Source organism: Balaenoptera musculus, chromosome 9 (genome assembly GCF_009873245.2).
Source record: "Balaenoptera musculus isolate JJ_BM4_2016_0621 chromosome 9, mBalMus1.pri.v3, whole genome shotgun sequence".
Classification (NCBI taxonomy): domain Eukaryota; kingdom Metazoa; phylum Chordata; class Mammalia; order Artiodactyla; family Balaenopteridae; genus Balaenoptera; species Balaenoptera musculus.
The window spans coordinates 89,790,112-89,803,224 of record NC_045793.1 but is presented as its reverse complement, the minus strand read 5'-3'; the positions used below and the strand labels follow the sequence as shown (position 1 = coordinate 89,803,224).

General features: G+C 46.4%; 1 protein-coding gene across 4 annotated transcripts in view; it reads left to right on the top strand.

The window, feature by feature from the left end:
- The first annotated feature begins 443 nt into the window (after positions 1–443).
- The window catches only part of PUS7 (pseudouridine synthase 7), a 62,688-nt gene continuing 50,018 nt past the window's right edge, over positions 444–13,113 (top strand). For 2 of the 4 annotated variants that reach the window (XM_036863817.1, XM_036863816.1), the window contains exon 1: positions 4,112–4,334. In XM_036863817.1, the coding sequence (XP_036719712.1) occupies positions 4,208–4,334 (127 nt within the window). In that variant the 5' untranslated portion in view covers positions 4,112–4,207. Of the gene's footprint in view, positions 541–4,111; positions 4,335–4,732; positions 4,838–13,113 lie in introns of those variants that run through there. The other 2 variants (XM_036863818.1, XM_036863819.1) reach the window with 2 other exon arrangements.

Here is a 13,113-nt window from a genome sequence, read left to right as displayed (position 1 = left end):
TCTTCCTCTCCTCCCAGAGAGGCCCTGCCCGCGCAGCCGCCGGCCGTGCGCGGTGGCTCCCCCTGCCGGCGGGGGGCCGGATCGGCCGCTCTGGAAGGAGAAGGGGGCGGGGCGGGGCGGTCCTTCTCAACCTCGGTAAACCTCCTCCACAGCATTGGGGTCGTTAAGGATGGAGCTTGCAGGTATCCCTCTCTCCACAGTGTAAATTCAATATGAATCATTTCAACTTATATTTTAGATGATATCCCAGATGTTCTGAGTGTGAGGAGGCGTGTTGACTAGCTTTAATGTATTTTGGTTGGACAGTTTAGTTGGAGAATTTCCAGTGTCTTTATCTTTGGCTCTTTTCTTTTAAGGCAGATCAAATTCATCTAGAGGTGACCCTCCAACTTCCTACCTGGAGGGTGCAGATCTGGTTGTAAACACTCTGGGACCTGAAAGGAGGAAAAGGACTCTGCGGCTAACATACACTTCAACCAGTGCAGGGACCAAAAAAGCCTGTCCTTTGCCAGGGAGGAGAACTAGGAGTGCCAGCAAGAGGTAAGTAGAGGACCTAGGGATTTGACAACTTCAGAAACAAACATAGAAGGTGGTACCACGGAGACGGAAACAGGGGAAGGGAAAAAAAGCAGCCCTTAGAGAAAACAGAAACCATTCAATGAGGAGAAAACTTTATTTATTTATACCCTGAGATGTGTGACACCATTGCAACCATAAAACAGTAACAGGCTACTATTTTAAAAGGAGCATTCAGAGACAAAAAAATATGATAGTAGAAATGAGAATTCAATAAAAACTTGGAAGATAAATGTTGGGAAGTATCCTAGGGGAAAAAAAAGCAAAAGGACAAAGAAATGAAAAATACAAAAGAAAAAATAAATTAGAGGACCACTACAGGGGTTCAAAATACAAAAAATAAGAATTGTAAAACAACAACAACCGGGATTAGGGAAGGAGTTATCACCAACAAAACAATTCAAGAAAATTTCCCCAAACTAAAGGTCATGAATTTCCAGCTTGAAGAGGTCCCACTGAGTGCCAAGCACAATGGGTACAACTTGACTCATCCCAAGGCTCATCGTTGTGAGATTGCAGCACACTGGGGGCAAAAAGACAATCCTAGCCTTCCAGAGAGAAAAAGAGATCATTTAGAAAGGATCAAGAATCGGCATATCTTTCAATTTCTCAATGGTCACAAAGAAAGCTAGAAGACATGGGAGCAGGTCTATTAAATTTCCAAAGAAAATTTATTTCAAACTGAAATTCTGTACGTGACTAGTAAACTACCAATCAAGTGTGGATAAAGAATAAAGGTGTGGGGACTTCCCTGGTGGTGCAGTGGTTAAGAATCCGCCTGCCAATCCAGGGGACATGGGTTCGAGCCCTGGTCCGGGAAGATCCCACATGCCACGGAGCAACTAAGCCCGTGCGCCACAACTGCTGAAGCCCGTGCGCCTAGAGCCCGTGCTCCGCAACAAGAGAAGCCACCGCAATGAGAAGCCCTCTTCCACAACGAAGAGTAGCCGCCGCTTGCCGCAACTAGAGAAAGCCCACGCACAGCCACGAAGACCCAACACAGCCAAAAGAAAAAAAAAAAAAAAAAAGAATAAAGGTGTGTTCAGACATTCAAGAGCTCAAAGAATTTCCCTTTCATTTATTTCTCCTTCCTCAGGAAGCTACTGGAGATGTACTCCACTAAAATGAGGGCTAAACAAAGAAAAAGAATGCATGGGATATAGGAAACAGAAGACACAACACAGGAGAAAAATAAAGTGGGAAGCCCTGACAACAGCTGTGCACTAGACGTAGATGGTGCAGGTCAGAAGGCTCCAGAAGAGGCTCCTTCAGAAAGATTAGACTCATAGAACTTCTCATCTATCTGAATCTCTGGAGGGAGAGGTTTAAACAATCATTAAGAAGGCTTAGTGATGAATAGTAAAAATAAGATCATTATTAACTGCAAGAAAAACAAAAAATTGAGGAGAAGTAATCATAGTATGTTACTTTGCTCAAGATGTGAGTAATGTTTACCTAATTATAATGAAGTAAACACAAATCTGTTTTTAAAAGTACAGTATAACTGGGGACTTCCCTGGTAGCGCAGTGGATAAGACTCCGCTTCCAGTGCAGGGGGCCCGGGTTCAGTCCCTGGTCAAGGAATTAGATCCCACATGCATGCTGCAACTAAGAGTTTGCATGCCACAACTAAGGAGCCCTGGAGCTGCAACTAAGGAGCCCACATGCTGCAACTAAGAAGGCTGCCTGCCGCAACTAAGACCTGGTGCAAACAAACAAACAAATATTTTTTAAAAGGTACAATATAACTATATCAGGCAGATAAAGGGAAGGGAAGGGTGGTGGGGCTGGGGGAAGGAAGAAGAGCTAAACCCTCATTTTCCATTAAGTGAAGTCAATAGATAGTGCCTAAAAGTGACACATCAAGAAATAGCAATGCAAACATTTTACATAGAGAAATGAAGGTAAAAAATCAAAATAACCAGTTGAAAGATGAAATGACTTTGTTTGAGGAAAGGGAAACAGGGAAGGGACAGGGTGGGGATACAGTCTCTTCTGTTTCATTGCAAAACTTATAAGGTTTCTATAGAATTATTTGACTGTAAATCACAGATATGTATAACTGATAAAAATAAAAAATAAAATTAAAGGAGAAAAAAGATTGCTCTAAACCCCAATTTTTGCTTCTGAACAATTCATATTCCGGTGAAGGAAACAGACGAAGTTTAATTTAAGATTGAGTGCAGTAAGTTCAACAAGGGAAATGTTTGCAATGACTGAAGGAGCACAGAAAACAATTAACTACTATCTGGGGAATGGAAAGAGGCATCTAAGATGGACAGAATACTAGACAATAAAAAGGAAGAAACGAGATAAACTGTGTGTGTTAGGCACTTAGCAATCCATAGTACTGGTGTGGAGTTAAAAGCAGGATCCTGAATATTATACATAATATACATGTTAGGATGTAATTTTAGAGTCAAGGAGAACATTAAACTGTCAAATGTTTATTAGAGGGAGTTGGAATGGCGAAGAAGTTTTGAACACTCCTGTGTTATTTTAACTATAAAAGCCAATAAAGAGCTGCCTTTTTGGAAAACAAAAAAAACAAAAAAATGCATGTTTTACTTGGATCTTGTCTAACGCAGTTTAGGCTGAAATGCAAAAAGGGTAGGTTTTGACCATGTACCCAGTTAATGTCCAAAGAAATGTGAACATTCTTTCCTCCATACGTGCTTGTGAGGAGTTGGGCCACAATCTCAGAGAAGGTACTTTTTAAAGTACAGTGGACCATTGAACAATACAAGTTTTGAACTGCCCAGGTCCATCTATACAGATTTTTTTCAATAAATACTTACTACAGTACTATATCATCTGCAGTTAGTTGAATCCATGGATGTGGAACTGCAGATACAAAGGGCTGACTATAAAGTTATACTTGGATTTTCAACTGGACAGAGTTGGTGCCCCTAACCCCTGCATTGTTCAAGGGCCAACTGTATACGAAAATTAAAAGTTTAGATTGAATTTCTACTGTGTGGGTGTGGTAAAAATACTTGCAGTTGTTGTCATTGGGACATTAACCTATGAATTAACCACAGTTCAAGAAAATGTGATTGTACATGCATTAGGGACAGAAAACTACTCGAAGTACTTAACTGAGGTGAATAATATCAGCGGAAGGCAGCATAGAACGCAACCAGTCTTAGCGAATGACCTATGATCAGCTAACCAGATTCCCACATGTAAAACCAGATTTTAAAAACAAGTCTACTGCTGCTATGGAAAACTATATGGGGGTTGGTCAAAAATTTAAAAATGTAATTACCATATGACACAGCAGTTCCCCTCTGGGTATATACCCCCCGCCAAAGCCCAGGTTCGACCGCCTGAGAGTTCACGGAGTGAAAGGACCACGGGGAGCTCCAGCCTCGCAGGTTGCAAGGCCAAAGGGTGCAAGCACGAGGCTTCCCGAGGGCCACTGAGCAGGGGTGGGAGGGAGTGGGCGGGAGCTCCTCCACAGGTTGGTGGGCGGGGGCGGAGGGGCGTGGCCGGCGGCGGAGGGCGTGCTCCGCCCCGGGGGAGGGGCCAGCCGGCAGCGGCGCGTCGTTGCGCTGCACGTGTGCGAGGCCAGCTGCTGTGAGTCCGCTTGAGCGCGGCGGGGCCCAGGCGCCTACCGCGTCCGCTGCTTATGCTTGGCTGCCCTTGCTGCTGGTTCTTCCGAGTGGCCCTTGCCGCCGCCGCCCTCCTGCGCCCGGAGCAGCGCGCCCGCCTCCTTGTCGCCCGGTCCGCGCCGCGCGCGCGCTCTCAGGCCCCGGGTAAGTGTGCGGCCTCCCCACAGCCACCCGGGCTCTGCGGCCAGCCCTCGGCCCTGCCACCCGGCCCAAAACCCCACCCGGAGGGGCAGAGTGGATTGGGAAGGCGTCTCGGCCGTGGTCTGAGGCCGCGGCGCGCCCATGGCGCCTCCATTACGGATCGTGCCCGCGGGAGCGTGGCTGGAGCCCGGCGGGTTCTGCGGTTCGGCGGTGCCAGCCCCGCCCCCCGCTCTCCCGGCGGGTCCTCGCAAGCGCCGCGCCCTCCCTCCTCCCCGCGGCGCTGTTAGCCCGAGGATCCCAGTCCTACTCCTCCCTTTCTTTGCCCCTGAGGTTCTCTAAAGTCTTCTTCCTCCCGGAAGAGAAAACCCGCCTTTATCCCGAAGCCCTTTATAGCTTCCGTACACCGCTGAGCCAGGCTTCTACCGGGTCCAGCCCACGTGCTTTCGTTCTCTTATTTATCTGTCATTACTAACAGCGAACCTACTACGTGCCAAGCAGGCACTCAGGTGACTGCTTGTTTTGTATACGTTTCCCAGTGTAGGAGCAAACCGGAGTTTTTCTCGGTCAGTGTTTCATGAGTGGATGGAGGAGGTGCTGCTGGGCGTGTTGACCCATCCACACGGAGTCGTTACCACCAGCCCTGCACCGAGAGGTTTAACAGTACACCCTCATTGCCTGGGTATTAGCGCCTGCCAAGAAAGAGGGCTTGGAGTGTTTAGTCTTTCAAATATTTGGTTCCGTTGTCAGACCACTTTTTTTTTTTTCATTCCGAAAACATAGGGTTACTAAGGGCTTTTGTTTCAAGTCTCTCATCATCTGTGAAGCCGGCATGCCCCATCACCTTGGCAATCCTTGCCTTGCACCTCCTTGCCTTGGCAGTCGAGGCACCTGCCAAAAATCAGACTGTACACTCACACTGGATAGGCAGTGATGTTGTTCAGTCATTAGGCAAAGTAGCCAACAGTTCGTGTGTATTAATTTACAACTCCTTTTGAACGTATCTTTTGATTGATAGAAGCTGGTGCAGTAGAGCTGTTAATGAAACGTGGCTTTTGGCCCCAAGTAGGAGAGAGAAATAACAGTCCAGCTGGTCTGTTGAATAAGTTTGCTCCTGCCTCAGGTTCTTTACAGGCACTGTACCTGCTGCCCGAACACACACATCTTTTCATGTCTAGTTCTTCCTTCAAGTCTTTGCTCACAAGGCACTTCCTTAGAGAGACTTCACTAAAGGGCACCCCTCTTACTCTCACTGTCCTTACTCTGCTTGACTTGTAGCGCTTATGTGTGCATGTTCTGAGACTGTTTTATTCTCTGATATGTAAGCTTAATGGGGGTAGGAAATTTTCCTCTTTTCCCCAGTGCCTGGAACAGCGCCAGACACATAAGAGGTGCTTAATAAATATTTGTGGAATGAACGAATCTGAGGGCCTTAATGACTTCGCATATTAGAGTGTAGTCTGTGCGCTGCCCTGAAGAGAGTGCTCTTTGTCGTGATAGCTGGAGGGATTCTTGATGGTTTGCAGAGGATGGAGGATAGATGCATTTAAAAAGTGGAACTTGTGGAGGGTTTTGAAGTACAGATAAGATTATTATGGCTCTTTTTTAGATGTTCATTTTGCAGGAAGTAATGTTAAGGGACTGTCAATCTTGTATTAAAATTTTGAAAATGCTAAACTTTATTTTTGTTGTGGATTGTAGAGGAAGCTTATTGGTGAATCTAATGTCTTAATGAGAAAGACTTTTAAATACTGTTAAAATTGTAATATTTCTAATCCCATTTGGCTCGTTCGGAGTGTAAAAGAAACAAAACCTATTACTTTAGTATTCCCTCTAAAGAATTGTGTAGGACTTTGAGTTCATGGGTAAGTATCATTAAATTTCATTCTCTTCCCAGTTGTAGCATCAAGCTTCTGGTCTATAAAGATTTTAGTTGACATCTGAGAAGCTCTCATTAGTATCATGGATAGCGTTTTTGTACAGCATTATGTTTCTTAAAATTTTTTTTAAATTTTAGTACCATTTAGAAAACTCGTAAAGCTGGGCCCTTTATTCCCCTCCCCCCCTCCTTTTTTTTTTTAAAGCCAGTCACTTTTTACAGCTTTGAGGCAGAAGGCTTGAATATGTATATTTAGATCATCCTGAATGCAAAGCTCATTTCCTTAGGGAAATCAAATGGGGGCGGTTAGGGTTGTTTTATTTTTCTGGTTGAATTCTTCTTGGCCTCTTCGATGTTCACATGATTCATTCTCTCTCTCTCTCATTTAAAAATTATATTTCATTTCAGTCTTCTCTTTTGTGTAGTTTCTGCTTAAGAAAACAATACTGATTTGAGTTCTGCCTCCCTTAGCACAGACATTTGCATACCTGTTCTAGCAAATATGTTCTCAGCTTCTAGGCCCACAGACAGAACTTAGCAAAATTTATATTGAGTGATTTATAATCACTTGTGCTATATATACTTTAATAATGTCTGTGTTAGGGCCATTGGCTAAAACAAATGGAAAGTATACTTTTCTTTAATGAGCTTGTCTTTTTATTTTTTAAATTTTTTTTTTTTTTAAATTTTTTTTTTTTTATAGCTACTTTTATTTTTATTTATTTATTTATTTTTGGCTGTGCTGGGTCTTCGGTTCGTGCGAGGGCTTTCTCTAGTTGCGGCAAGTGGGGGCCACTCTTCATCGCGGTGCGGGGACCGCTCTTCATCGCGGTGCGCGGGCCTTTCACTATCGCGGCCCCTCCTGTTGCGGGGCACAGGCTCCAGACGCGCAGGCTCAGTAACTGTGGCTCACGGGCCTAGTTGCTCCGCGGCATGTGGGATCCTCCCAGACCAGGGCTCGAACCCGCGTCCCCTGCATTAGCAGGCAGATTCTCAACCACTGCGCCACCAGGGAAGCCCCAATGAGCTTGTCTTTACAATTAAATGTAACAAGAAAAAGAGATCAGGCAAGTGTCCACAAGTGTCAAAAAAAGGACTGCCAAAAGATACTAAAGGTCTGTTTATTTGGTGCTCTTGGCAGTGCTTTGAGGGTCTCTTAAAATTAAATGGTATTTGAAGGAGAAAGCCATGTTTAATCATTAGCCCAGAGAACAAAAGAAGCATAAGAAGCTTTGTTTTTCCCCAGACTCAGCAATACAGTTCTGCGGTGAAAACCATCCATAATAAATATTAATGACCAACAGTTGAATAGCAACAGCTAGTACAGACCTTTGACCAAGTCATCATTTTCAGCTTTAAAGAGAAAGGAACTGAGACTTAAGAGAGGTGACCCACTTGGTAAATGGCAAAACCTAGATCAGGCTCCAAGTCATATGCCCAAACTGCCAAGCAAGAGTTGAAACCAGTGGTTGATACTTCAGATCCACGATCTGTTAATATTCTCATTCCAGGGATGTTAGGTGTAACAATGCTGTCCTAAACATTCCAGAATTTCATTCACATAGGGGAGAGTGAGGAGATGGGGTGATGCCCATATTTTGCTTTGGTGACTGGTAGTTTGTTGCTAACATTCCTTGAGTAACAGGTGCAATTTAAAAGAAGTGCAGGGCTTCCCTGGTGACGCAGTGGTTAAGAATCCGCCTGCCAGTGCAGGGGACACAGGTTCGATCCCTGGTCTGGGAAGATCCCACATGCCGCAGAGCAACTAAGCCCCTGCGCCACAACTACTGAGCCTGTGTTCTAGAGCCCACGAGCCACAACTACTAAGCCTGTGTGCCACAACTGCTGAAGCCCGGGTGCCACAACTGCTGAAGCCCGTGCGCCACAACTACTGAGCCTGCACTCTAGAGCCCGTGAGCCACAACTACTGAGCCTGCGCTCTAGAGCCCGTGAGCCACAACTACTGAAGCCCACGCACCTAGATCCCGTGCTCCGAAACAAGAGAAGCCACTGTAATGAGAAGCCCGCGCACTGCAACGAAGAGTAGCCCCTGCTCCATGCAACTAAAGAAAGCCTGCGTGCAGCAACAGAGACCCAACGCAGCCAAAAAACATAAATTAATTAATTTAAAAAATAAATAAATAAGAGAAGTGCATTTGTGGTGGGAAATGATGAGATCACTTAGGGGCATGTTGAATTTGATGTTTGATTCTACCTCTTTTTTTTTTTTTTTTGAACTACAGTTCTGTCTTTTATTTTATTTTATTTTATTTATTTATTATTTATGGCTGTGTTGGGTCTTCGTTTCTGTGCGAGGGCTTTCTCTAGTTGCAGCAAGTGGGGGCCACTCTTCATCGCGGTGCGCGGGCCTCTCATTATCGTGGCCTCTCTTGTTGCAGAGCACAGGCTCCAGACGCGCAGGCTCAGTAATTGTGGCTCACGGGCCTAGTTGCTCCGCGGCATATGGGATCTTCCCAGACCAAGGCTTGAACCCGTGTCCCCTGCATTGGCAGGCAGATTCTCAACCACTGCGCCACCAGGGGAGCCCTGATTCTACCTCTTACTAGGCTGTGTGACCTAGAGCAAGATACTCTCTTTTTTAGTGGCTAAGATGGGAATAATAATGACGCCTAAGTCACAGGGTTGAAGCGAGGCTTGGTTGAGCTCCCTGTACACTATCATTGTTTAGCGGTCGTTATGATTGCCTCGGACCCCTCCCCTGAGTAAATCAGGGAGTTGGAGATGCGTCTTGGCTGGAAAACTTGGGAATGAGAAGGGAACAGGACTGGGGAAGGAACCTGGGGAAGCCCAAATTTAAGCAGCATGTTGAGCAGGAGGGGAAAAGAGCACCTCGAGAAGCAGGACAAAAGCACGGAGTAGAAGCCAGATCTTCCACCAGAATGTAAGCTCCACGCTGGCGGGGCATTTATTTGATTCGCTAGGGTGTCGCATGCAGTACCTGGAATAACGCCTGGTACAGGGGTGCACGGTGAGTATTTGCTGAGGGGATGGAGTGCAGGGACGAGGAGTGAGTGACTGTTAAAATGAGTCTGGAATTCCCTTCAGAGGGGTGCAGTTGCAGGGGAATGGTTATAATAAGGGGTCTTGTGAATGTGCTGGAAGGAGGTATGTCTGTCCCAGGATCCCTGTTTTCTTTGTGAGTGGCACACAGCACTTGGAGAAGACCCTGCTGACCAGGGATGGCCAGGCAGCATGGAGGGCTGTCACAAGAGGAAGTCCCCTCACCTGGAGATGTTTTCTCCAGCAGCAGCCAGGAACACAGATGGAGACAGTAGGATTGGTACTTGGTTGAGGTTTAGCAAGGATCGTGCAGCTGGGCTAGTGAGCAAGAGTGTTGAGTGTGGCTTAGGAGTTAAGAGCTGTTGAGGTTTGGGGTGTTTGAAGAAATGAAGATGGAAGAGGTGGTATCTTGGGACTGCAGGTCTCTGTGTTTGAAGAACAGGTGATGGGAGAGAGGGAGCAGTAGAGCTGGACAGAGTGGTGGTTTGATGAGAATAGAATAATTAGTGTATCTTTTTATACCTTGAACTTTTATTTTTATTATAAAAAATTTCAAACATGCAAAGTAGAGAGAATGATGTGATGACATCGCCATATTCTCATCACCCATTGTTGTTTCAACAACTATCAACTCATGGCCAATCTTGTTTTAAATCTATACCCCACTGCACTTTCATTCATCACTGGTAAATTATTCTGAAACAAAGTCCAGACTTCATATCTTTTCAACCATAAAGATTTCATCCTGTATCTCTAAGACAAAGATTCTACTTTTAAGTGTAACCACAGTGATATTATTGTACCTTAAAAAGTTGACCATGCTATCTTAATGTCATCATCACTGTTTCAGTATACCTGATTGTCTCATAAATACTTTTTTTAACAGTTGATTTGTTTAAACCTGGATTCAAAGAAGAATCCACCCATTGCATTTCTTTGTAGGTTTATCTGTACGTTCCCCTTTCCTCTTTTTTGTCTTGCTGTTTATTCGTTGAAGGACTGTCTTGGTCCTTGTTGAGTTTCCCACATTCACACTTTTGCTGATTGCTTCTGCATGGTGGTGTTTAACATCTTCTGTCCCTGTATGCCATCTAAACTAGTAGTTAGACATAGAGTTGCAATCAGTAAGAGCTTCATAGATAACAGCATGTCCTTTCAGGGGCCTGCAGTGTCTGGTTGTCTATTTTTTGTGATGTTAGTGGCCATGGATGTCATTGCCCAGGTCCAGTATTTCATTAGGGAATTGCTACTTAGTAGGTCTTTTTTTTCTTAGAAATTCACGTTCTTTTATTTATTTATTTATTTATTTATTTATGACTGTGTTGAGTCTTCGTTTCTGTGCGAGGGCTTTCTCTAGTTGCGGCAAGTGGGGGCCACTCTTCATTGCGGTGCGCGGGCCTCTCACCATCGCGGCCTCTCTTGTTGCGGAGCACAGGCTCCAGACGCGCAGGCTCAGTAATTGTGGCTCACAGGCCCAGTTGCTCCGTGGCATGTGGGATCTTCCCAGACCAGGGCTCGAACCCGTGTCCCCTGCATTGGCAGGCAGATTCTCAACCACTGCGCCACCAGGGAAGCCCCCTTAGTAGGTCTTTGATATCTGTAGATGGGGAACAGTTTCAGCACCTGTTTCAAGAATTCTTCAAAATACCTATTGATGCTTGTTATACCTCTCTGGATTCTCTGGCAGGTACAAAATAATTACTATCCTCAAAGAATCTGCAGACCTCTTGAGGGAGGACAGGGGACTGGCATTTATTTAGTTCCTACTGTGGCCAGCCACTCTGTGTTTGTCATCTCATTTAATCTTCACAACAGTCCCATGAAGCACATATCATTCCCGTTTTATAGCTGAAGAACAGAGGTTTGGAGAGGTTAAGTAATTTACTCAGACCAGTTACACAGCAAGAAAGTGGTGAGGGAAAGCATGGTATCTGGGTGCCCACGTGGGTAGTGCAGATGAAGGGAGGTAAAATGGGAAGACATGGACTTAACGGAGAGGAAGGCATGGGAGTCAGGGCTCGTGGTCTTCAGATGAGTCTCAAAGGACAAGGGAGCCCAGGGCTGAGACAGGTGTGGAGGACCTCCCACAAGAGAGAGCTCGTGAATGGTCAGGCTGGGAGTGGGCACCTGTGCGGGCTGGGCCTCAGTCGTCGGAGGCCTGTGTGGAGGATAGCCGCACATGGTGCTGGATGGTGGATGGTGCCGAAGCAGAAGGATGGAGCAGAGGAAGTAACTGGTGTTTCCATCCGGGCTTACGGCCATCACGTTGTTGAGAGGGAGGCTGATGAGTTCTCTGCGTCCTGGGAAGGAGGTAGACGTCCTGCAGACCGTGGACTCTGAGCCCAGCTGCGGATGTGGCTGTTGTTGGCCGTGCTCTCCTCTTCTCACCCAAGAAGGGTATTGGGATCTGCTGGTAGATCCTGTCATGCCAGCTGGGAACATTGTGAGGGTTTTTTGTTTTAGAGATGTCTGTGTCTTTAGTGGCCAGCAGGCCACTTGAGGGGGATGAACCGGGAGGAGCGGGTGGCCCCAGTGCTGGATTGTAGGTGACTGAGAACTCGCCTAGGTAGTGGCCGATCATCTCGGGCTGATTTCTACCTGGTTGAAGGTCTTGCCATTGTAGATGCCCACCATCTCGGGCAGGATGATCACGTTGCGCAGGTGCTTCTTCACCACCTGGGGCTTCTCTGTGGGTGACGCCGCCTTCTTGGCCCCGTGCAGGCACTTACGCGTGATGCCGCTCCCTCCGAAGCCCGCGGTTCCGCATCAGCTGCTCACAGGACATGTCCAGCCCCTGGTTGAGGTCCACACCGCCATTGGGGCATCGGGGAGCCATTGTGGGTTTGGGGGTAAGAATATGTGTGACACAGTGTAATAAGTGGCCATGGGATGTCCCCCAGGTGCCAGCAACACCACAGGACTGTACGTGTGCTTATATCCCTCCTACCCACCATGCCTCTTCCTAGGGTCCCCATGTCAGGAAGAGCTCCCCTTATTCTCTCAATTCCCCAAGACAGAAAACCTGAGTCATCCTGTAGTATTTCCTCTTTCCTCTCACATTTGTCACCCAGTCCTGTCCGCGCCACCTCTTAAATGTCCCTGAATCCACCCCTCCTTTCTGTCACCTTTGCCTCAGCCTTAGATCAGGTTGTACTAATTTCTTACCTCAGTTGCCGTCTTACCTAATCTCCCAGCCTAACCCCGGTTTTTCTCTTTGAAGGGATACCACGAAATCTATCTGACTTACGAATCAGGTGACGATTTGTTTTTTCGGATGTAATTCCCTCTGTTCAGCTTGGTGTGGCTTCCGCCAGCTCCCCAGCTTTAAGTGTAGGTTCTCTGCGTGTGTGCTTTGCCTTCGTGATGCATGGTGAGCTCGGTGGGGTTCCTGCAGCGCTCCATGCTCTCCCGTGCCTCTGCACATGCTGTACCACCTTCCTCCCGCTTCTTGCACAGCCTCTCTCTTACTCGTTCCCTAGAGCTTGACTCAGGTGTTCGCGTCTAGTCTTCCATTAGGAAGAGGTCTTCTCAGACACCCTCACACCAGTGCCCCCTGAGGTCTTCTGTGTGTTCCCATGTCTCAGGGAAGCCCTGGGCCCTGCCTGCCTCCGTCACTGGTGTGCAGGCTCTGAGGGCAGTTTTGTTGGTATAAAATGAGGATGAAACACCATCAGCATCTCATAAACTAGCATTCTCTTTTACTATACCTTGCTTAGAACACGTAAAGAATAAGTGCTTTCTTACTTGGATTAGAGATAATTTTGTATAACTAGGTGCAGTCTACTTCAGTTCCATTGGTTTCTTCCATTTTCTTTTTTTTTTTTTTGTCTTTCAAAGGAAATTGTTTTTACTGACATTTTTCTCTACTTCCCTCCCCCTTCTTTT